The sequence below is a fragment of the Silurus meridionalis genome, chromosome 19 (genome assembly GCF_014805685.1).
Source record: "Silurus meridionalis isolate SWU-2019-XX chromosome 19, ASM1480568v1, whole genome shotgun sequence".
Lineage (NCBI taxonomy): Eukaryota > Metazoa > Chordata > Actinopteri > Siluriformes > Siluridae > Silurus > Silurus meridionalis.
Window position 1 is genome coordinate 9,086,613 of NC_060902.1, and position 25,816 is coordinate 9,112,428.

Here is a 25,816-nt window from a genome sequence, read left to right on the forward strand (position 1 = left end):
AATAGTAAGTCACAGTACTTGCAGGGGTAAGTTTGTCTGCCACAGCCAGACATTATATTTCCTTAATGTAATTGACATCAGACTAATTTCCTGTATTGACTATGTATCTAAATTAGTATTTTTATATATCTAAAAGACATTCTTAAAAACTTTATTTGTCATCACCTCGTGTGTACAACTATGGCTCATAGCAATTTCAGGTAAGCATAAGTGTGTAAAATCTAAATTAATAACGACTGACTACACATTGATTTTATTTATGCATAGCTGTATTTGTTTGATGGCCTACATATTTTTCTCCTTGTATCAAAGATCGTCAACATAAAGACTGACCAATGTATTACACCCAGTCACTTTCACAGTACTGTTGATTTTAATACTTACTAGAATAACTGGAAGAATGCTTTCAAGAGGAAGTTCTAGTTCTTCTATTTCCTAAAAAATATATAATATAATAAATATATCTATTTTTATCAAAATGATTGAATTAAAACATACTTTTATGTTGTTTATGTCTAAATCCAGAAAGAAAACTCATATGCTACTGAGAGTAACAGTAAACCACTTTATTAGATCGGGATAAATTTAGAATCATAAACATCTTTTGGCACAGGGACTAAAATATGTTTTTTTAATCTATCAAGATTATAATCTAGAGGAAGTGACCGCACACACACAGGTTGTTTCAGACATGCCATGAGAAATCAAACAATAATTTAGGTTCACATATGGTTGAATTGATTGCGGAGTATATACCATGTACTGGGTGCAGATCGTTGAGTTGTCATTTAGCAAAAGGAAATCCTTCAACATTACTTGGTCTGGCTTTGACTTTGTGTGGACTTCACTATGGATTTAAATGATCTTACTATTCTAAATGATGGAAGACCTAAAATCAAATTTTTTTTTCTTTTTTTTTACTTGAGTGGGCATTAAACCTACCCAGTTAATGTTTTTGGTTACTTTTAATGACATGCAAGAAAAGACTTAAACTTTCTTTTATATATTTATATATATTTTTATATTTTTATATATATATATATATATATATATATATATATATATATATATATATATATATATATATATGCAAGCCCAAGTCATGACACTATATCAACTATGCTTGACTGAAGAGCTTGTAGGTTTTGAATCGTGAGCGGATCCCAAACATGGGAAGTACAAATACTTCGTTACTGTAGATTTTTCTGGTATCAGTACTTTACTTCACTATTTATTCTTCTATTTTTCTTCACAACTTTTAATTTTCACTCATTAAAATGTTTACACAAATATCTGTACTTCCTTCTTGTTACATTTTTAAACCAGACTCGTTACTTTATTTACAATCTATTTGGTGACTGATCAATTTTTTCTCTTCTCATTACGTGCTGTTTTCAGCCCATCAACCTATTTCTTGTCATTGATCGGCTTTTTCAATCTACCACTGGTGTATAATTTCCTGGCTTCCTAGGCTAGTTTACTAAGCTAACAACGAGCAAGGCAGAAAGCAACAAGAAGTATGGGGCTAATGTGGATGAGACAGAGGGAGTCAGCGATGTAAACATGACTGAGAACAGAGACATTCCTGATCACCTGATTGTCATTATCTTTGCTCTGCTTGTGTTTTACTGTTAAACTTCTTTACTTTAATTTGAATGTAAAAGTGTAGTCAGTACTTAAAATGTAACCAGAATCTTTTGAACATGAGTATCTGTATTTCTACTTGCTATTTCTGGTGAATCCTTTCTTTCTCCACACCTTGGCTTTCCTTTGCTATGGTAGAGGTTAATCTTGGTTTCAGAATTTTTTTCTGGAAATTTTCATTGCTGTTTTCTGTTCTGGTTGGTTCACCATTTGATACCACATTTAAAACACATTATTTTACGGGGGGTTGTCTTGTAAATACACAAATGTCTAAATATTTATTACACTATAATCTGGATTGGTATAAACCAGCAATGTGGACAAGATAAAGCTGGTTTAAATGAAATCCCAATGTGATAAAAAAGCAGGTGCTTAGCAAAGTCCATAAATTATCTACCTTTGTAAAAAATGTATAAAAAAATACTTTTAATAGTTTTACTATAGAACTTGCTATTAGGTTTTGTCTCAAAATATCCATTGTCTTCTGTGTTTTCTCACATTATCAAAATGTGAACGAGCCTTGAGGTTGTGGACTTTTACTTTTAAAAATAAAACCAACGTGTCGTTTACGCCCTCTAGCGGCTGACTGCAATATCGTTTAATCACAGTCCTGTCTATACATTATTAGACTAACTGGTCGCTGGAATTTAATGTGTTGAATCGAATCTTTACAAATAATAACAACTTGGGTCTGTATTCTGTCAATGAAAAAAAACTCAAGGGTCTCATAAATATCTACTTGTATATCGATAAAACATATCTGCACACTTTTGAAAAATGAGCCTCATATTTATATAGCGTATATAGACGTCCATAAATCTGTTTTGAGGTGGTACGTAAAATAAAGTTAAAATATGTTCCTGGCCCACTCATGAACTGCCTCCCTGAGACTGTTGCTGTTAAGAAACTTAGAATGTTGGTGCCTCATGGTGTCCCAGAAAGAAAAATGGACATGGCGTCAGTATGGATTTCAGTAGATATTTCGTATGTTGAAAAAAAAAAGAATAATGCTTTGCGTCTTTTTTTATTATTATTAACCAAACTATATGATTTATCAAGATAAGAGAGCGATTAATTTCTCCGATATCACTCCCCAGTAAGAAGATCTGAGCATAAAGGAAATCAGACAGAATCACCACACTTCCGGGTCACAGTTCCGGCGTTGGACCAATCAGATCGCTTTACATTCGCTAGCCGATGCTAAAGCAGACACTAACCTGCTTCCATTGCGGCCAGCGGCTGAGCATGGTCTCGCTGGAGGTATGTGTGACGCGAAACAAAATAAAATCTATCGAATGTAGTGTATTAAGTGCGTGTTCGCGTGAGTGAGTTTAATAGAAGTAGACTGCGTGTCTAGTCATTGCGTTAACTTGATTCGGTGATACTCGCTAGCGTGCTAACGTGGGTGTGAGTTTTATGTGATGCTGTTAGCGAGGCTGTAGTAACACACTTCCTCCTTACACGATCCTCTCAGCTTCGTGTTCTGGATTAATTCATGTAACTCATTTTAGCCAGATGTTTCGGTTAGTAATACGTTGTTGTGTCCTAAACGACAGCTAATGGATTTAGGATTGTTCACGTTTTTCCAGCTCGCTAACTGCACGGCATACATTTGCAAACCGCCATTTTTTTCTTCTCAGGCGAGGAGGGAATTTTGAGTCACGGAGTTGGGAGACTTTCACCCGCCAGAATGACCTCGTTTCTGTTTGCGTGTTCACAAGACGTGACGCGACTTTTTCACATTAATGAAACGTGATATAACTGAAAATTAAAGATTCTGTTTGTGTGATATGGTTACGTGTAACGAGTCCTCAGCTTGTTAGAGCAGCTAAAAGAAAAGTGGGAATTATACAGATAACCACACACACACACACACACACACACACACTGCTTTTACTGCTGCTTCTAATTTTAACTTCCTACCTGGATGTAGTTGAATTAACTTTTGTCTCCCAGCTTCTAGGAATTGCTGCTTATTAGATTTTTTTTTCTGAAGTTTATTTTTTCCTAATGTATAAAATATGCAACTTTTAATGCAGTCCAACCTGAAGAGTGTTAGAAAATATTTGTAAAAAGGAAACTGTTTTAGAAACCATCTATTTGTCTGTCCAAGAAAAAGAAAGGACTCACTATTATATATTTCCCCAAATTTCTACACTAACATGTTTTATGATCAGCTTTATAAGATGATTGCTCATACATCAGATTGGTGGTCCGAGAATATCCTTTAAGAATATTTAACAATTTTGTAGTTTTCTAAATGACTGAAAAAACCGCAGCTGTTTTCTTCTTGTGGAATATATTCAATATGCATTACTTTGAAAGGTACAATCTGTTTTCAATGGCTTGATTCAATCAATAGGAAAAGAGGTAAAATCGAAATTTCTCTTGAAATGGTGACGTCAGTTAAACAATGCATCACTTTTATTAAGGAAGAAAAGGGCAGTGAACTAATCCAGTGATGCACTCTGAGGCATTGGATGCATCAGCAGGTCTCTTTTTGGCAAGCTTTTTTAGAAAGACTTCGGATCAGTGGCCTTTCGTTGGCCTTTTAAAGATGAATACCCTGCAAGAACAGAGGAGATTCAGGACAGCCAGGAGTTGGACACATCTTACCGTGGCAACTAGCTTTCCTCTGTGCCAAGTGATGTCATTTATTGGTTACTAAGGCTAGTGCTTTAATATTTATGGAGAGATTTCTGAACAGAAAATCTTTGGATTTCATCCTTGGTGAATTAATTGTTTTATATTATACAACAGTGTAATAGCCAAAGTCACATTCGTGGTTAATTCTGGCTTTTTTTTCCAGCAAGCATTACTTTTTTTTAACAAAGAAACTACTGTTAGTGACTCTTTTGCATTCTGTATTTGAAGTTTTTTTTTATTTGAATGATTATTAAAAAAACCCAAAAGATTTAAAATGATTGTGTTTAACAAGGACATGCCTATCAAATATTGATGCATATTCACTAATACATCACAAATAGAAAAAGTGGGAAGAATCAGCAATTAACCTAAACATTTAATTTGTAATTTGTCAGTCTAAGAAAGCAGTCTTTGCCAGATTCTATGTTTTGTTAATCACTCAGGCTGGATTAGATCATGCAAACCTGTGGATAAAACATTGGGGTGTCTGCTTAGTTTTGCCTTATTTTATTGTTTTTATCTTTTTTTAATTGTATTTATTTATTTTTGTTTCTCCCCTTTGTTTTCAAAGAAGATAAACATTTTCTTGGCTAATAGAGCCTGCATAGCTAGTATATTCCTTATTGTGGGATCTATAAATCAAACAACTTTTAATTGCTTTTCCTTCTGTCTTCTCTAGGTACAGTCTTTTGGATATCCATGTACAGAAAAGATGCTGTGGTGAAGGATGCAGGATGAGTGTCAACGCTTCTCCTGAATGAATGAATGCATTGCGAAGATGGTGTTTGCACTGTGGGATGAGGTAGTAGGTTGTGTAGTTTTAGGGTGACACCCACACTGGGAGATAACTATACAGCCTACTGTCTTTCTCAGAGTGAAAAGAAAGCAGCTTCAATGTCTACCAGCACGTGTTGGGGCTGTTTGGAATATGCAGTATCATAAGATAATAGGGCTAAATAAGTCCTAATTCACTGACAAACTTGGATTGTGATGTTCTTGTATGTTAAAAGATTCTGCTTCCACAGTGTGAGGTAGTAGTTTGTATAGTTGTGGGATAGTGATTTTATCCTGTCTGGAAGATAACTATACAATCTATTGCCTTCCCTGAGGGGCAGAGTTACAGTCACACTATATCTTAAAATTGTTTAATACCAAGTCCTAAATGTCTTTTTAAGAGAGAATTCTATTATTGTGATTATGTAAGTGCTAGCATTTGTGAATTATTTAATAAATCAGTCACACAGTAATAAGAACCTGTAATGTTTTCATTCATTTTATTAAATTTGTTTTTGGTGAATCATGCTTTAATAAAAAATAATCGGAGCACACAAATATAACAAACATTTCTCAGATAATGGTGTAAATATGTAATTCCTTTTTAAAAGATAAATCTGTAATGTACAATAGGTAGCTTCTTTTTTTTTTTCTTAAGATTTCAGAACGTGTTTAAAAATATTAGTGCAGTGTTGCTGCTGTAGTGTTTAGAAATCCACCTGTTTTATCTTGCTCTGTTATAGCCAATGTGTATATGATTAAATGATTTTGTAATTATGATGTACTCGCTAGTGCATTTCTTTCGTTTCCAGCTTTCAACCGAGAGATGGCGCTCTTTAATTTTTAATCCTATCGACAGAACCAGTTTGTCATTTAAATATTTAATTTATACAATATTGTAATGCACTAGTTAGTGTTTGAGTGTCCCGTGTCATCATTTGTCACGCTTGTTTCTTGTGGAAAAATATTTATAAACCAAGCGACGTGACCTGTGATACTGATAATGTTTATTACCACAAATATGAGATTTCACCCGTGAGATCCTTTGGGTTACTTGGATTTTCCCCTAACAAATATTGGTTTATTTACAATTACACATTTAAGAGAAGAAAAGTAATTGGTGTCTCCACCACCACATTTACAGATGTCGAGTCATTTTATCTAGACAGAAGCTTAAATAAAAATGAGCCAGATGATGAGTTGCAGATAAAAATCTAAAATTTCAACACCTTAAATCGTTGTGCTGACAAAGTACTGTTAGTGTGAAAGCAGTCATGTTACCGGCATTTAGTGCAGAAAGCTCCTTTTCACATCCAGTGCTCTTCATTTGTGTTGCGTTTGGCAAGAAACGAGAACTTGATCGTCATATGCAAAAGGTAGAATGAGAATATTTTTCACTGCACGGTTGGTGCATTGAAAAGTAAAATAAAATGAAAATCATTTATTTGAAACTAAATTGTGTTAAATTGATAATAAGGTATAGTTGGATGGGCAGAAAGTTGTCACAAGAAATCCCTCAATAGTTTAATCCCTAATGATGCGCCTGACATTTCAGCACTTTATTAGAAATGATTAAAACTACTCACTAAAGTGATTAAAAATACATTCTGAACTATAATGCTTATGATGTTTTATTTTTTTTAATTCAACTATTTTTGTAAAAGTTTTAGAATAGTATGATTTTCCTTTAGGGCCTTTACTTAGGCTAAAGAAGCATCTTTAATAAAAGGATGAGTGGTGCAGGGGGTGCAGAGGGGCACCGAGGAGAGAATCAAAACCCTCTCTCATGGGAGGAGCGAACGGGTGCAGTCAAAAGAGATAAAAAGCTCTGTTAAAGAAGCTCGAGCTACTGCTCGGATTAACCCCCCATTAGGCGAGGCAAACACCGCACACTGGAAAAAGAAATCTCCGACCAATTCACGCGTTTCCGCACCTGCTAAAATCGATGCTTGTAAATGACAGCTAAATTAGACTGCGTCCCGAACACAGCGCCAGGTAAGGGCAGTTCCGCGGAAGCTCACTCGGGACGGAGCTCCACATTCCCAGGCAGTTGAGCAAAACCCAAGCGTTTCAGCCTCGCGGCGCTTTGCGTACCGGAACGCAGCGGATAAAGCAGTTCCTCTGGAGATGAGCTCTGTGTAAATCCCGTCTTGACATGCCTTACGTGATCGAAGGACCTCCGGAAACAACTCCGAGAAATGATTTAGTGTAATTATTTTCAACTTTTTTCTTTTTTTTTCTGAAGTAGTTTTCGGAGATCAGAAGGATCTCAGCTCAGGTGCGCGACGGAGCACTGCATCCCCGCTAAAGCAAGGGACCTTACACACACGCGAGCGCGCGCACACACACACACACACACACACACACGGAGTCAGTACCTAACTAAAGCAAAGGGCACAATGAGCAGGAAAACGCGCCGCTGGATTTTTCACATTTTCCTCTGTCTGGGGATTATTTATCTGAAAATCGGGTAAGTAACACGTTTACAGCGCACCTGGATATACTTTTACTTGCGTTTGTTTAGTTAAATCCAAAATAAGCACAATTTATTAAATACACATTCATTGCAATGAAGCCGAATGACAAAACGGTGAACTTCTGTGCTTTAATTTGTTTCTGATGGATTGGTTCGATCTCACGGTTCATTGTAGACTAAATTAAATCTCCCTATCCGAGTAATATTAAAGTATTTATAGACTATGTGTCTTGATGTGATTTCTTGGCGTGTTTTACACCACCGATTATTACTCGTGAGTTATTTAGGTAATAACACTGACTGATAATAAACATCTAAATCCATGATGCATACTTCAGATTCCACGTTGCGCCCATGCTGCACTAATTCTCTTAGTGTTATTATTAGTGAAAGAACCTCACCCAGGAGGGAAACAGAATCACGCAACACATCGAACGCATCCTTGATGGTCTTTTCTAAATGTCCCGGTTTGCACTTTGCACTGGCGAGTGCGTCCAAAAAATGAGACAAAGCTAGACAAGTCCAACAATTGGCGTGGTATTTCATTAGACATGACTTGATAGCGCGCCTTTATTTGTTGAACTGATTCATTCTTTTGTACCCTCACAGCGGGTTCTCCTCCGTGGTGGCGCTGGGAGCGAGCATCATCTGCAATAAAATCCCAGGTCTTGCCCCCCGTCAGCGGACGATCTGTCAGAGCCGACCGGACGCGATCATTGTGATCGGAGAAGGAGCTCAGATGGGCATCAACGAGTGTCAATTCCAGTTCCGCCATGGTCGCTGGAACTGCTCTGCTCTCGGAGAGAGGACCGTCTTTGGAAAAGAATTGAAAGTGGGTATGTTAAACAGCCATTTACTGAATCCGTAAAAAAGTAGAAGAAATATCCTATATCTCTAAGCAATTGTCGTGCAGGATTCTGAGCACAGAGCTAGGATTAACACATTTCATCTCAAAGTTGTGTCAATTAAGTTTAAGAGATGACGTAATAAATAAAATAGGAAATTAATAGTTACTATCAAGAATTGCAGCGTTTCAGTTCATTAAATGCAGTGATGAATCAGCTTGCAACTCATTGTGTTTCAGTGATCTCAAAGGCCTGTTTATAAACTTTCCTTTTTGTAACACTGCACCCATTTTAAATTCTGCACATAAATTCTTATACACTTTAAGAGATAAAGATTATGGGATTTTTTCTACGCTCTCTAAACTGTTTTCAGTAGTTCAGAACTCTAAAAGGAAAACATAACATTTATTTAGTTCTTAATGAATTACTAGCGTAGAATTTTCCTCATTTAGCTTTCCAAATAACACTGTTTAACTGGAAGTGGTTTGTCAGTGGGTGCATTTCTGTGGATTTGCTTGTAGCATTTTGTATTTAGTGCCCTCCTGTAATGTTATGTCAAACATGCTTCCATTCCATTCACACAGCAAGTATCAACGTGGGTGAATTTACTGCTTCTCTAACGACCCTGCTTCTCAACAGAAGTCTTTTTCAAGTCATCCTGCCTTATCTGTAGATTTTAATGATTTGCTGGTTGGGTTTTCACTTTTTCCACGGGTATAAGTTACAAAGTGTAAACGAACAGACAAAAAGTACAGTATTGAGGAATATAAGGAAATTTAATCATATGTCAGCATAGATAAACAAAACAAAACTAGCCGGTAGAAAGTTTTTTTTATCTTGGCGTAACACAATATATTTTCTAGGGGCAAACCCAAGCCTATTTAGGGCTTCTTTAGTGCTATTGAACCTCTGACACTTGATGAATGGTTATGTGAAGGACATTGCTTTAGTGTCATACCCTTTTTTTTGCTGGTGGGAAAAAGGAGGCAGATTATTGGGCCATTTGTCTGTTAAAAATGGCCGTAGGGAATCCTGATGCTCAAATGTCTGACCTACCCTGGAAATAAATCCAGAGATCACATTTAATGTAATTTCTTCTATTTCCTCTCGCTCTGCAGCATTAAAATTGGGTTGTTGAGACTTTGCATTGATGTGTAGAGACTTGTATCCATCGCTGAAGGTGAAGCTGTATTTCTTCCCTTGGCATCAAAGATGAGTGACTTGAGAAAAAAGTGAAGAAAAAAAGATAGGTTTGCTGCAAGCTCATGCATTACCCAAAAATTTCCCTCAATCCTTCTCAATCTTGAGCAGCACACTTTCATGGCTGACAGGTTCTTTGTTTTGGTTGCTGATTATATCATTTGATATAGGAGGCATGGATTTGCTTTATCTGAGCACCATTTTTGGCTATAAATGATACAGAGTGACCAGGCATTATCTTAATTTCAATAGTGGCTGTATTCCCAGTTGTTAAGTTTGCCCACACCTATTTTGTTCAACATGTCAATAGTCAAGATAAAAGAAAAAGGGAAAATGTTCTAAGAAGACTGGTTTTAGTGGCCAGGCCTGCAGCAGCACTTGCAGTAGCCAAACTCCAATAGATGTAGAGCAGTGGTTAATCCTCATAAGACAGTTCAGAAGGAGGTGAAGTAATGCTTGCTCATGTTCAGGGCCTGGTACCATATGCTCTGGTCTTGGCATCAAAATGGAGGATTCCACTTTTATGAGTGTGTCACAGCATTACTTTATAAAACTTGATTACTTTACATTTTCAAAAGGGGTCCCGTTACCAAACATACCGATGGGAATAGAGCAGATTTCTGGAACACATAACTGCATAATTTATATTTGTTTTATCTTGTGTTTTTCAAGTGGAACCCTCACCATCCCCCTTTCTCACACTTAAGTACCCTCCGGCATGTTTGAAAAATAGTTTTCCCCCACCAGCATTGTCTCAAGCCCAGACAAGTACATTGTGTGAGGTTTAGAAATTAACCTCTTGCATTTACAGTTTTGGCAAGAGACATCTCACACAGGATCATTCTGAGCCACTGATTCAGACTGCTGTAATGAAACGAAACCCATGTCATAACACACATGTTTTATGGCTTTCTTATCAGTTGAGTTTGTGTGCAGATTATCGTGATTTAAGTAAACACAGCCCAAGTAATATACTTAATAAAAAAGACTATTTCACCATGGACAAGTGGTTTAAGAACTTTGCTTTTGTGAAATCTTCAGTATGTGCTAATCTTTCTATTGAATTCGTCTCTTTTTCTCTTGGCATTAAGCCCAAGCAACTCATAAAAATCTCCATATAATTGATGCTCCAAACAAGTCTTTCTTAAATTGCTTGGGCACTGCTCCAAGATGTTTATCAACTGCAGGTCAACACATACCAATGTAAGTGTTAGTCTGGAGGCCCTGAGAAAGTACTGAGAATGTTCTGCACTCATTCGTAGCCGAATGAGACTGTTATTGGCCGACAGTAACTTATATAAAATAAATATAAAAAATTTCATATCAATAAGGTATGCTTACTAGTACAGAATATAAAATGTGAGACATTTTTAAACATTCAGCCTACTTGAAGGGAACAGATTTCTTCGCTAAAGGTGTGTAAATGATTTCTAGAAGAGTCAACAGTTGATGATTCATTAATCCAAATGATGATTTGTACGTTTCAGGTAACTCAGTACTGATCGATAGATCTTAAAAGAATGGCAAGTGGTTATTTGCTTATGAATTTCTCAAGAATCTTATTGTTGTGTATAGTCATGTTTAAACTGAAACTGTATCTGAATTTCTTCTGCTTCTAGAACAGACCTGGAAAATTTTAAACTCAGTCATAATGTCATAATGAAACTTTAAGACTTTAATTTAAGTTACTGTTATGCATAACAAAAAAAGACTGTCACTGCAAACTTCCATTGATTCGAATGAACACAACCCTGAAAGAGACTGTTGGAATTCACCATGATGAGTGGAGGTTGGCTCATAGGTCACATGTCAGTCTTCCTGTTAGACGCATTGTTAGCCAGTCTTAAGAAATTAAATGAAAGGTTTAAGAGAATTCTTTAAGCGTTTAAGTCAAAACAACTAGTCATGGTGTATTGCAACACATACCTAATAGTGCTTTGATTTGTGCCTTTTCAAAGTTCTTTGTTACATTTCTGTGGCTTCATAAGTGAATAATACTCTTAACCTGGAAGTGCCCTGCTTAGCAGTGGCAATCAATTATCTGAGTCTTCTTGCCAGAAAAGATTCTGCATGCCTGGGGGACTCACCTCCGCTGGGTGGATCCCTTTTTCTGACGGAAGCTGGGAAAGAGTCCAAACGTACTGTGTGCCCCCAATCTCTACTACTCTATTGTCTCTTAAATAAACCCTGTTCATGAAAAAGGCAGGCTATTCCTTCCTTTACTGGAGTGGTCATCACAGCACAATCATACAGTTATTAGTCTTAATGTTTTTTTTTTTCACCCTGACAACAGAAGGACAATTATTCCATGTCAAATAAAACCCTGAATTGCCTGTGTTGCCTACCATTCGTTATAATACAATTGTTAACTTGCATAATCACAAGTTATGTGTCATCCACATATTAGTCATTTTCAGCACGTCTGATATTAGTCCAGAGCACCCACCCCATTTAATGAAGTAGAAGTGCAAAGACAGAATGATAGATAAGTAGGACTTGGCAAAACCTGTACATATTACTGTTGAAGGTTGAACTATTTCAAACATGTGCATAGGCTTGATCTGGCCTGACACTGCAGATCCTATTGGCGGTGATTCTTATTTGTAAATGTTCTCTTTTTGCAGGGAGCAAAGAGGCAGCTTTCACCTATGCTATTATTGCTGCTGGGGTTGCCCATGCTATTACTGCCGCCTGCACCCAGGGAACCCTGAATGGCTGTGGTTGCGATAAAGAAAAGCAAGGTTTCTACAACCAGGAAGAGGGCTGGAAGTGGGGTGGCTGCTCAGCTGACATCCGCTATGGCCTGAGCTTTTCCAAGATGTTTGTGGATGCACGGGAAATAAAACAAAATGCCAGGACTCTCATGAACCTCCATAACAATGAAGTGGGGCGTAAGGTATGTATAATAGTATAAATAGCATGCACTCTGGTTTAAAATTATGTATAAATAAAGGTCAAATAGTGATATCAATATACTACCATAAATATTGTTTAATACATTTTCAAACATCTGGCAATATTAACTTTATTGTTGCATACATAAGGATGAAAAAACACTGATCATGACTTTCACAAAATGTTATCATATCAAATGTATCCAGCAGTTAATATATCACCCCAGAATCATTGACACCGCTCAAAATAATCAAAACTATTTGAAATTTTAATTTTAATTTTAATGTAAAAATATATTATTTTAAATAAAGGAAATACAGAAATAGTTGCATAAACTCCTAATGAATGATGTGCAATGGCCACATCAGTCTCCTGATTAAAACCCTGTTAAAAGCCAGTGCGCACCTACAGGAAGAATATAATGATATATAATGACAAATCTGCAATGGTGGTTCAGAATTCCTCTGCAAGTGACTTCAACCTTGTAAGACATTTCTGAAGTTGCCTGGGATGCTTATTTGCACCAGGGAAAACCTCACTAAATGCTAATCTTAAATCTTGAATTTAAATGTAGAAGTTCCAATTATTTGAATACTATGTAATGCTTAAAAATAAGCATTATTAAAATTGTTTTAAAAAAAGTGTTATCATTAACTGAAGGTCTGTCTAACATGTGCATACATAAATATGCATTTATTTTTGCTGATTTTACAGCACCATTAGCTGCTGTATTTAGTATTCCCAGCATGTATAATAATAAACATAAAAAAAAAAAAATCTGGTGACAGTCAGAATATAAAGCTTTTTTTTATAAAGAAAAGAAGCAATGGCTTTCAATTGGAAAAGCAGTGATGCACTTTAATGTGAATAATCACTTAATCTCCTCACTTGTGTTCCAAGAGATGAAACTAAGCTTTTATCTGAGGCATTTTTTGTGGTCTTCACATACAAAGCAATGTTACTAAAAGTTACAAAAGACTTTAATAGGGTATTTTTTTTTAATGTATATGAATCATTGGACTAAGCATAATGTCTTACTGAAATAGTCACATGATTGATAACTAAAAGTTCAGACTAAACTATAACTAAGTGGAAATACATGAAATACAACAAACAGATTCCTTTATCTTCCCTGCAATAATGTTGTTATAACAACTTTGTTAATATATTTGTAAAGAGTTTGAGTGTGGACTGTTTCAGCACTCTGGACAGATCATCAAGGCAGGATGAGGTCATAACCTTCTCCAATGTACTTTGTCCTTTATTAATAAAATGTCTTTGGTAATCTCTTTTGCTGATTTCTCGAATTTGATACTGACATAAAATTGTATTAAAAAAACAATGGGAATTCATTTTCAAAATGATGGTGACAGTATGAATATGATTTAAGAACAGTCATCATGCCATGCTAAAGATGGTATCTTCTTATTGTAGTCTTGGGAAAGACACTTCACATTGTTGTTAAAAAGATCTCAGCTTCTCAAAGACACAGTGATTTCACTTCAATAAACTTTTTGAGTGGGATGTTTATCAGGAATCAGCAGCACGACCACACTAAGCCTGATACACATCCCAAAGCGCAGACAATTGTCAGGAAGACTCCACAAAGTCTATGAGGTAGACAGGCATTGAGAATGGAATAATAATTAAAACGCTAGGGGAGGCTTTTGCCAGAAATGGGAAAACAGCATCATTACATAGAGGAACGAGAGGGGTAGCATTTGCTAACCACACCAAAGACTACACTGCCTTGAAAAAGCTATTCACTGATGCCAATCATTAACAGATTCTTTCATAACTAAACAGGCTCTCTTTTACACACATATTTCTTTCAGCAAGTTATCTTTTTTTGGATTTGTAATCCTCATTTGCAGTTGAAGTGAAACCCATTACTATGTTTCAGCACATGATTGTACATCAAGAAATAAAAAAGACATATTGTTATTCCTTGCTCCCCACCCTCACCTGTTAAACTCACCTGTTGGGCTCAGGATACAAGGCTAGTCAGAATGAAGTGAAACTCCCAGGCAAACCTGAAACTTGACTCTTGAGCTTTATCTGTGTACACTACACACAGGCAGACAGTTGTAGAAGTTACAGATTGTCGTTCAGGCAGTGTTTATATCATATGCACCCCTGATTCCCCCCTACTGCTTATACAAGAGAGAGATTTTACAGACGACATCTCCTACTTAGCTCGGTGAAACAATTTGTGTCAGATGTTTTGTACACAAATGAAAAGACTTGTTAAAATTCGACAGAGGGAACCTGTCGACACACAGGCTGTTTTCCAGCCTTGCTGTGCAGGCGGGCAGGCATGAGGTGGATCAGGCTCTGGCACAGCAAGTTTAACAATCCTCGCATTCTTGAATTGGAATGTTTAAAAAAAAAACCTTTGTCTCAACCTGTTTAACTATTCCAGAAATATGCTCTAAAACCATCACTGTAGGCACAAATGCTACATGTAAGAAATTCAACAATCTTTCTTGTTTCAGTTTAAAGATTTTTACTAAAATATAAGAAATCTTTAAAAGAGAGAAAATGAGAAAAAGTTGCATTTGGACATTCTTAAAATTATTTTTGATAAAGTTTTAAAACCTCTGCTAAAACCTCAGCTTAGGAAATTGTAATGTTTGTATTAAATCACTTCAGGCATCAATCTGTCACCAGATAGACTAACCGGATCAGTCTATGAATCATCAAAGCACTTACTCTCATAATTATCTTAGACTAAAATTATAGACCTCTGAATAAAAACTCAGGGTCCTGTAAAATCCCTCAGGGTACTGAACAATCTTTGTTTTTTCACTCCAGATCCTAGAAAAGAACATGCGCTTAGAGTGCAAGTGTCATGGAGTTTCTGGCTCATGTACAACCAAGACTTGCTGGACAACACTTCCCAAGTTCCGTCAGCTTGGCTACATCCTCAAGGATAAGTACTATCAAGCCGTGCACGTGGAGCCGGTTCGAGCTAGCCGAAATAAACAACCCACATTCCTGAAGATCAAAAAGCCCTATTCGTACCGCAAGCCTATGGACACTGACTTGGTGTACATTGAGAAGTCGCCCAATTACTGTGAGCCAGACCCAGTGACAGGCAGTGTGGGCACTCAGGGCAGGATCTGCAATAAAACAGCACTGCAGGCCAACAGCTGCGACTTGATGTGCTGTGGACGAGGCTATAATACACACCAATACTCACGTGTATGGCAATGCAACTGCAAGTTCCTGTGGTGCTGTTATGTCAAATGCAACACATGCAGTGAAAGGACAGAGGTATACACATGCAAATAAAACATTGCTTATTTATCTGTATGTAACAGAGGGCATGTGAACATGAATTACTAAACGTCTATGAATACCTCTAATTGCAGTTAGAGGCTTCCTGTGTAGGGTGATATGGATCCAGAGTATTTAGAATGGATAAACTTTGGAACAAGGGGCTCCAAGGGGTCTCTATGGTCAACATGATCATATTATTCACCTGGAGGAGAGGATGTGTGGGTGACTTATTCCGCTTTGTTTCAAAGCTCAGTGGAATGATTTGATGGTTGGTACCAGTGGATGCCTAGAGCTTTCTAAACAGTGGAGTAAAATGCTCCTGAAGCCCAGGATAGAAGGAATATATGAATGGTGTCTTTGACTATTCTGTTCTACAGGTTGGAAAAACTGGAAAAAACTTTTCAGTGAGCTTACATTAAACTGGATTTTTGATTTTGCTGGACATCATGAAAGCATACTGTATACGGACATGATAAGAATGATATTTAACATTTTATTTAGAGAAAGAAAAGCTAATATTAATTTATTTAATAATAAAACTACTGATTTTCATGTGATTTTTATGTCTTTTTTTTTACTGTGTAACAATGTGTTACTGTGGTAGAAGCAACTTAACCAGCTTTTACACTTTGATCCCACTTTGTTCTCAACTGTCATTTTTTACAGTACCCAATGTGAGCATCATGTTGCTAGTGATATTACCTGTGCTAAAATATTTGTATGTTTATAGTACAATTCCATTCAATACATTCCATATACTGTATATATATATATGTATATATATATATATATATATATATATATATATATATATATATATATATATATATATATATATATATATATATATATATATATATAGCAATTTACACTGGAAATGTGCATCTCACTTGAAAGCTAACTTCTCCTAAAATGAATTAAGTATTTCAATACTGTTAACTCTCAGAAACATTTTTGAACAATGCGTGCTAAACAGTGCCTAACCATTTTTTTCACAAATATAAATAATATTGAGCTGAAATAATTTGATGAAGAACCTGTACATGCTACCTGACACATAGCCTTCCCATGAGCTCACACACATTTCTCCCTTGGCTCTTGTCTGTTTAGTTGGCAGAGAAGCCAAGATAACGATTAATTCATTTTGGAACAGGATAGCTTACACCCAGGAGATGCCTCCACTTGCTACTGATACGGAATGCTGAGGTCACTGAAACTGTTCTTGCTATATATATGTATACTAAATTATATGTTATGTCTTTATTATGTCTTTCAAATTTTGCTGCTAGTTCCCCCCCAAGGCCTCATCTTGGAATCTGTATAATTTCTGTTGAAACTAGTGCTTTTGAATACCATGTGTAAATGTGGTTACCTAAATATGTTGTTCATGTGCTGAGTTAACAGCAGTTAACAGAATATATTTTGCAAGAGATTATTTTTATATGAGTGTTTTATTTATTTTGTTATAAACTGTCCTGCTTCACAATTTTCCTGACCTCCAAAGTTAAGGAAATCTAAGATAGAAACTGAATAGAGTTGATGATGATGTCATGGTACATTGACCACTGCTTTGGTGTTAACTGTTTAAGGGTCAAAAACAAATGGCATAATTAGATAATTAAAATAAGTAATTACAAAAATTATTTGATGAAATAAAGACAACATTCCTGTTTTCCTGTTTTTGTATAAACATTTAATAGCAGCAACTTGTTGAGAGCATTCCTGTAAGCAAAGTCAATAATATAAACTAAAAATGGGCAACACTGGTGCTTAAAAAAAAAAAAAATGGATTTGAGTTTCAACCAGATATCAGCTGAATTGGAGATAATGCTACATGGAATTCATTTGGTCATCTTTCTAATAATGGGCAATAAATTCAAGCAGTGTTTTGCCAAACTGGTCATTCTGCACGCTTATACTGTTATAACTGATTTAACAACAACAACAAAATGTTGTGCTTTGAACAGGCTTAATAAATGTCACCTCAGCAATTTCAAGAGCTTCTACTAGTTTTCTTTTACCTTACTCAGAAACAGAACAAATCAAAATAGTTTGGGATAATTTGACAATAAAACAATATTTTCAAATGTCTATTTCTGTTTGTTATTTGAGTCTCCATAAATATTAAATAAATGATAATCTTGAATTTTTCTAAGCCAGAAAAAAATGACTTAAAAAAAAAAAAGAGTCATCAATGGCATGACAATCCCTCAAATTACCTAGGCGGTAACAAGTCATCAGCCACAGAACATTTGTTGCTGTTAAGTTATGGTTGGCCACTGACTTTGACGGCTTTAACACTGAGGATGATTGCGGGGCAGGGAAGGAACTGAGGAAAGTGTTGGCGTGTTAATGGTAGGGCTTGTGCAGAAGCTTTAATTGATGAGCAGCAGTGTGGAGGGTGTCCCAGCACTGGGTAAAAAGGGGAGGTGGATAGAGTTTCGGGAGGGGGTAATGGGGTGATGGATTACACTGACATCTGCTTCATTCATTCCTCAGTGCCGTCGCCACAACAACGCTCCTGGCCCCCCAAAAATGCTGCCCAGTCTCCCTGAGAAGTGCTCCTGCACGTTAGCGAAATGTTAACTATGCAAAATCCAGCTAACTTTGGGATGCTATCTATTTTGTCCATTCCAAACCTCCTTTCTCTTCCCTAGGAGCAGGCAGGAGGGTGAAGGAGAGAGAGCTTTTCAATTTTGAAAGATGATGTCAAGAGGAATTTTAAACTGAGGGTTCGAACAGATCTTAGCATTGCCCTTGAATAATTGGTGCAAAACACTTTCTTTAAGAATCAGCCAAAGCATCTCAATAGATGACCGGTCTGAAAAGGCAGCTGGCCAAACAACCTCGGCATCAGCTCTTGCACACCATGAGCTGAATCACAATATCTTGTTTTGAAAAAGCTACTTGGGGCCCTCTCATTTTGGCTCTGACTGATCTTGTTTGTGACATTCTGAATGGCAAGCCTTTTAGAGACCTTAACACTTGTAGCTGGAAGTGTTAGAAAAACAATTATGTGGAGACAGACTCCACGTCCAGCCCCATCCATCTCACATGCCTTACACAATGGATAAAATATGCTTAAGGGGTTTCCCATTAAAAACACTGTCCCACCGGTGGATTTATGCATTAATTAAGGCATTTGTTCATTAGGTCTTCATACAAATGTGTTTTTTTTTTTCTAATTTAAAGGTTTAAAGGTAAAAATGTAATCTTTGCTTATTCATGTTTTAAAGGATTGTAGAATCTAACTTTTTTGGAAGAACTTGGATCACTGATCACCATAACTGAAGAGAGTTTTGTGAGTTTCTGGACAGGTTATAAACACAAAATCGACGTTTCCTCCAGTCTTGCCTTTGCAAATACAATACTTCTTGTGCCAACAATACTCAAATTGTATATATAAATGTTCTTGCCATATTTTCCCATATACAACAATCATATAATTGTCAAACAATTAAAAATCACATAGGGAGTTCTTTTTCTCCTAACATGACCAATATGTCACATTTTATCCCACATGTACACACCTGGAATCTGACAGACACATTTAATTTATGCTTGTTTACCTGTCTCAGTTTGTGGAACTGCTGCAGGAGTCACGTTTGGATTGGGCTGCTGCTATCATCGCTGATTTGAAAGAGCCTTCAAATATACCCTTTTGGAATTAAATTCTGGAGTACAAGGGTATTTAAATATTTAAGGATGTACTGTATAAGAATTATTACACATGCCGTATTTTCTAGAATTCTTGCATAAGAGCTTTGCCCTAAATCTACAAGTGGGTCTCATTTTCTGTCTGACTGTCTCAATTGTTTTGTCTGTTTTGTCAAGAGAGAACATATTTTATGACAGTAGGACACATTATAACTGCTTGGTTATTATAAAAATTAATTAAGTCATAGACAAGAGCAATAGACAAAGAAATTATGTTACTGTATAAACATGGTCTGAAAGTCTAACAGAGGATATATTGGAGTGATTTTTACTGGCTTAATGTTTGAGTCAGATTTTATTTTCTTGCAATTGTAAGACGTAAATCAAAACTTTATGGCTCCTATTGAATCTGGCATCTTAGATGGAATGTTATACAATGGCTGTGTCTTTACTAATAATATTGTTTGTGTTAAATAGTTTACCTGCTGTCATGTCAATTACAAAAATGTTATTGAAAATGTTTTTAAAAGGCTTTTGTAATTACTTAAAGACAATGCAGTAGAGTGTGCCAATGCACTGCAATTCCTTAAAAAATAAATTACATCCTATAATTATTAATGTGAACTTAACAAACATCTGTGCTCATGATGTTCTATTAGGTCATAAACTGTATTGAAAGTCTAAATAAGATTTAAAGTAGGTTCACTTTGGAATGTAAGATTTGGTGCTCATTAGTCTTCAAGATAATCCAGATAGTATTTAAAGATAATACAGTTTAGTTTGGGTTAGTCATCAGAGTGTTCACCACTGATATCTATGGTAAAACAGAACAGTTTGTGTCAGGTTTTAGATTTTTGGAGTTTAGCAGTGATATGAACTTATTCATGCTATATCAAAGAAAAAAATTGAAACATTTTACTTTACTGCCCAAATGTATATGCATTGGCCACAGTAATAAAACACCCATGTATTTGTTCATTTATGCCAATTCAATCAGCTAATCAAGTGGCAGCAAAAAACTTGCAGATAAAGGTCAAGAAAAAGTTATTAACACATTAAACACCAGAATGAAGAATTCGACTTTGAGCATAATACAGTATGGTCACTGCTGTGAGAAAAGTTTGATTGAATGTTTCAGAGGCTGCTAGTCTCTTGAGATTTTCACTTACAACAATCTCTACAGTTCGCACAGAATGGTGAGAAAAAAGTGGGTAGCAGGAAACACCTTGTTGAAAGTGGTCAGAGGCCAGACTTATTCCAGCTGACAAGAAGGCCACATTAACTCAAATAACCACTTTATAACCATGTTTTTATAACCATTTTATAAAAAGCATACCATAATGCACAATATGTTGAACCCTGAAGCAGATGAATTTCATTAGCAGAAGCCCACATTTTTAGCAAAGAACAGTGGGCACAAACTCCCCTAAAGTCGACAGTCGGAGACTGAAAGAACATCACCTTGACTGATAAGTATAGATATCTGCTGTTACATACTGTATAGATAGGCGAATATTACAAGTAGTCCAGTATTATTTAGTGGTCACTCAGTAAACCGAAAAAATTGGCTCCAATTATCTAATTAAATCATATCAACATAGTCCAGAATCTCAAAGAAATGTTTCCAACACCTTATGCATGGAATGCAGAATTTATCCTGCTATAATGGCAAAGATGGTCCCAATCAGTTTCAGTATGGTGTTACTAATAAAGTAGCTAGTGAGTGTTCTTACAGAGTTACCATTTGCATCGCATTTTTAAATAAAAGCTGCTCTCTGTAAAGCAGTGTGAAAATCTTTTCATATATGGTAAATATTTTATAAAAGTGGTATAAACATAATTTATTCTAAATATCCACTCTATTATAATTATTTTGATCAATATTATGCCAACCATTTAGATTTACTTTTTCATAAATGTTTACCCTTGGAGCTCAGGTCCACACCGTTTGCATAAATAAAAGATCCCCCATCCAAATTATCTTCTGGTTATCACAAAACCTCTCCTTGATAGGTCGAGACACATATCAGTTACTGCCTCACAGTGTTTGAGCAATGGAATGCAAACTTGTGTATAATGGAGTGTGTGCCTTCTAAGTAATATGGCTATTTATCTTGTATGAGAGAGAGTATAGTGGTCCCTCATACTAATGCCATCTTCTCAATCTACTGAAACAAAGATTATTTTAATCCTTTTTATCTATTTTGTATGGCTAGACAAATTGTTTCCATTAATAACAGATATTCTTCATTATAAAAATGGAAGTGTAAAATGGAAAAACATATAAGATGCAAAGCTCTTTAGTAAACAGCATTATTCACATGACCGTAAAGACAGTGCAGATAAATACATGACATAGTTTTTATTTGAACAGGCAATTGTTATCTTTGTGTCTTTAATATCTTTGGACAGAGATCACCTTTAATCATTGTTAAAAACTTACACAAATAGGAGGAACACTATATTTTTAGAGAGCCTGTCAAAAACATTGGCAGGATTCTGCAGGATGCAAAAAAGTCACATGAGTAGGAGGTATTTACTTTCATGTGGGTCTGAGCGAGTGACCAGATATGAAGAATGGCCCCACAGAGATAGCCTGAAGATTGGATAGTACCACATGGATAACTTAAAGATTGGTCCCATTCGGTTAACCTAAAAGTTTAACTTATTTTAAACAGTTCATGCTTAATTCTCAGTAGTTGTTTTTCCATGAATAACTTAGATGCTGACATTTGACATATAGATTTGATAATAAAATCCAAATTGACTGATCCTTCTTAAAGATTCTTGTACTGATTCTTTCAACATGCGTTTGTTTTGTTTAAGATATATGTGTTGATGCTTATCAATACATATTTTTTGTTTATATTACTAAAAATATATATTTTTTTTGTGTAGATTTTAATTGGATACATGCACTGGAAACATATTAAAATACCAAAAGCCCAATACTTATTTCGCCTTAATTTAGCAAGTTAAAAAAGTTATATAAAATACCACAAAAAACATCTCATCTAAGGAAAAAGAATAGCTGTAAATTTAAAAAAGTGCACACAAAGTAGCACATGTACTTTATTAAAAAGCTCAATGGTATATAAACCCTTTCATTTTCTTACATGGGATGCACTTTGGGCTGCTAAATAATTTTCAGAAGGCCATGACTTAAAAGTCTTTTTTTTTTAACTTAGGGTATCACTTAGCACGCATTCCAGAAGTTGTATTGTACAGTAATGACAGCTATAGCCTTTGTGAAACAGTGCAACTCTGGAGGTCCACACACCCTTTTTGTGTTTGCCCACCATGACTGACAATGAAGCGGATCCATTTTGTAACTAAAGGAAATATCATCAAACTGCTTTTAATTACAGATCTCTCTCCCCATTTGCTTTACTTCCTCATATGTGGCATCTGTCTAAAATTACACTCTGTGTAGATTTTTTTTTTTCCATGACATGCACCAACTTGCAGCCTGCACCTAATTTGTGGAATATGGAAGAACAATATTGCTGGATAATTAAAGCACAGAGCCAAGTAAACATAAATGGTTCCTGCACAAGCCTGATATTAGTGGCCAATGTACTTTCTCTCTTCATCCTTTTAGACGTGAAAGGAATGTAGTAATTGACACTCAATCAAAAAACATCCTTAGGACCAGCAAGCACATGATGAATATGTAAATACTTTAGCCTTTCCACTTAATGCAGAGAAAACTGTAATTTTCTCAGAAAAGAGCAAAATAATAGGCGGATTACTGTGGTAAAACAGGCATGTCCATAGCTTAAAGAGCAGGGATAAGTGTAGATGTAATCTTGCTGTAACCTAAACGAGAAAGTTTTAATGTTAAAGCAGTTTTCATTAGTTGCTTATTATTTATTATTTAAAGTGACTCTTATGATCATTGGCAGTATATATTTATCCTTAAGGCAGTTTAGGTGATTTGAATTAAAACTCAAATTAATTTTATTTAAAAAAATGACTGACTGCTCGATCTATTAGTACATAAAAAGGTACGTTTTTGCACTGATTTAACAATAATACAGTCAACATACATGAGGGAAGAAATCTGTGACTATACAGTGCAAGTGCAAATAATATAAAAGCAGTATAAACAGATGAATGAGAAATGGTTTGAGATGTCAGTACTTTGTCACTTGCAGAATATGCCTACATGAGTTTTGAATTATTAATTCATCTTTTTCATCACCTCCAGCCAAACACATTCAGGAAAAGGAATGTAGTGGATCATCTTTGATGGTCTCCTTGAAAGAAGAAATAAAAATAGTTATGATGTTGTGACAGACCTGAGGAAGGGAAAGCTGAGTCCTGAACCACTTGATGACAGATTAAATCTGCATCACTTGTATTAAACCAATTGAGGTGACTTCAAAAGATACTTGCCAACAAATTCATGAAAAATGTCTTTGAAAAGGGCTATAAATGGACTTTTACTGTTCTGTCATTGATCCTGGTCCTCTCGGTTGTACAACAATAGCATTGAAAACACTAACTAAAAATTGCCATGATAGTCTATACAATTATAAATGATTATTTAATTGTACATATAAGAAAATAGATTAATTGCCTAAAATATAACAAATGCACTCTGTATTGGTCTCCAGTTCATCGCAGGGCACTATATACACACATTCACACACTAAGGCAATTTAGCATAACCAATCTATCTATTAGCTTGTTTTAGGCAGGTGGGAGAAAACCGGTGTGTCCAGAAATCCCACATAGGCTGGTAAAACATATAGATTTACATACAGTACTTAAACAGATGAAAAACAAAATTAAACAAAAGTGTAGGGGAAAACAGGGGACCCTGGAGTCAGTAATGCTTCCTAGTGTGCCATCCCTATTTATATTATCTATATCTATTTATATAATGGATTTTACATATGATTGCATTTATTGGCAATTGACATAATTTCTTGTTAAAATATATAATAAAATATCCACGAAGAGGTCATGGTCCACATGTACCAATAGCTGACATGACACCATTTCTATCTGGCCTAACATAATTAAAACATTAGCCTGAGTTCTTATTTAAGGCCAAGTTTTTGATTCCAGGCATTAGGCCAATCTGAGCAGCCTGTGACAGGTAGTTTTTGGCCCAACTAAGACTTTCACAGAGCCAGAGGGCTTCAGAGGACTTGGGTTGGCCCTGTTCACACCCATGAGATTTAAGAACACACAGGAAATCCGTAGAGTTGTCAACTTTGAACTAGTTGTGTGCCTTTCCTGGGTTTGGCATTATGAATATGAAAGTTTGAAGTCTTGAATGCTATACAGCAATGCAAAGTCAACTAGATTTTTACAGTGACTGATTACCTTTTATTTGTACTTGTAATGTGTAGAGCATAATCTGTTTAGAGGTTTGCACTGCAAACAGACTATAACTGTCTCATTATGCAAAGACATAAAAAGATAAAAGAACATTGAAGACACTTGGAGGGTGTATAAAACCAACCTCTTAGTAACTTCTGCATCAGTGTCATTCAGGTTACATATGATATACCACATATTCCATATCATGTTGGCATGCATGATGGCAGACATATTCCATATCATGTTGGCATGCATGATGGCAGACACAAGTAGTGACTGTTGCAAATAACACATCAACAAGATCCAATGCTAGTTCAGTGTAAGGTCACATCTGTGACACAGCCTGCTGGAAGATCTGAAAGCAAAATAACTTTGCTTACGTGGCTTTGTCTCATAAACTGGCAACACCAGCTGAGGTCTGTTTCAGTGAACTTGGGAATCTGCCAAGCTTCTTTCAAAAACAGGTTCGAACAAGTGACAAGACATGGATTCTTCAGGGAAAGAGACCTCTGTTTGCCTTGGTGCCAAGAAACTCTTATTACGGTGTGTAAGTAAGTACTTTCAACAATGCATAAACACATACAGGACATATATGTAACATCTGATGGCATATCTGAAACACAATTAGAAGGTAAATGTCAGGCAAATGAGAGGCTCTTTCATGATTGGATGAACAATACGACAGTGGATGGCTTGGGTGATGGGCTTAGCACCCAGTGACCTTTTACCATGTGTGTGTGTGTGTGTGTGTGTGTGTGTGTGTGTGTGTGTGTGTGTGTGTGTTTGTGCACGTGTGTGTGATTCTTTGTTAACTCTGGCAGAACAAGAAAGAGAGCGCTGCTGATCAAACCCATTTTTGATTACACTCTACCACTTTGTTCAGGTTGCAGCAGGGCATGATTTATCGTCTCCATCTCAAGGAGAGAGGGAATAACAAAATGCATTATGCAAATAACAGATTAGCTGTGATGAAGGTGCATGGCCAGTGTTGATGGATCTGGTATTTATTTAGACAAATCAAGTGTGACTGAAGTTGCATTATAGATAAGGACAAAAAAAGATT

The 25,816-nt window shown here is 36.0% G+C and overlaps 1 protein-coding gene and 1 long non-coding RNA gene across 2 annotated transcripts; both read left to right on the top strand.

Annotated features, from left to right (window-relative positions):
- The first annotated feature begins 2,554 nt into the window (after positions 1 to 2,554).
- On the top strand, positions 2,555 to 5,848 carry LOC124402222. The gene is made up of 3 exons (XR_006928676.1): positions 2,555 to 2,628; positions 2,742 to 2,904; positions 4,970 to 5,848. It is a non-coding gene; the product is annotated as an uncharacterized LOC124402222 (long non-coding RNA).
- A 1,042-nt stretch (positions 5,849 to 6,890) lies between these two features.
- Positions 6,891 to 16,525, top strand: wnt7aa (wingless-type MMTV integration site family, member 7Aa). Its single transcript, XM_046875069.1, has 4 exons — positions 6,891 to 7,534; positions 8,150 to 8,376; positions 12,210 to 12,481; positions 15,295 to 16,525. Exons 1-4 carry the CDS (start codon positions 7,464 to 7,466, stop codon positions 15,772 to 15,774), a joined length of 1,050 nt encoding a protein of 349 aa, XP_046731025.1. The 5' UTR covers positions 6,891 to 7,463; the 3' UTR covers positions 15,775 to 16,525.
- Positions 16,526 to 25,816: the final 9,291 nt, after the last annotated feature.

Excerpts from the sequence above, each read along its gene's own strand:
- wnt7aa (XM_046875069.1), top strand. The coding sequence starts at position 7,464 with ATGAGCAGGAAAACGCGCCGCTGGATTTTTCACATTTTCCTCTGTCTG. Across the intron at positions 8,377-12,209 it reads TGGAAAAGAATTGAAAGTGG|GGAGCAAAGAGGCAGCTTTC; the intron begins GTATGTTAAACA and ends CTCTTTTTGCAG. Across the intron at positions 12,482-15,294 it reads ACAATGAAGTGGGGCGTAAG|ATCCTAGAAAAGAACATGCG; the intron begins GTATGTATAATA and ends TTTTCACTCCAG.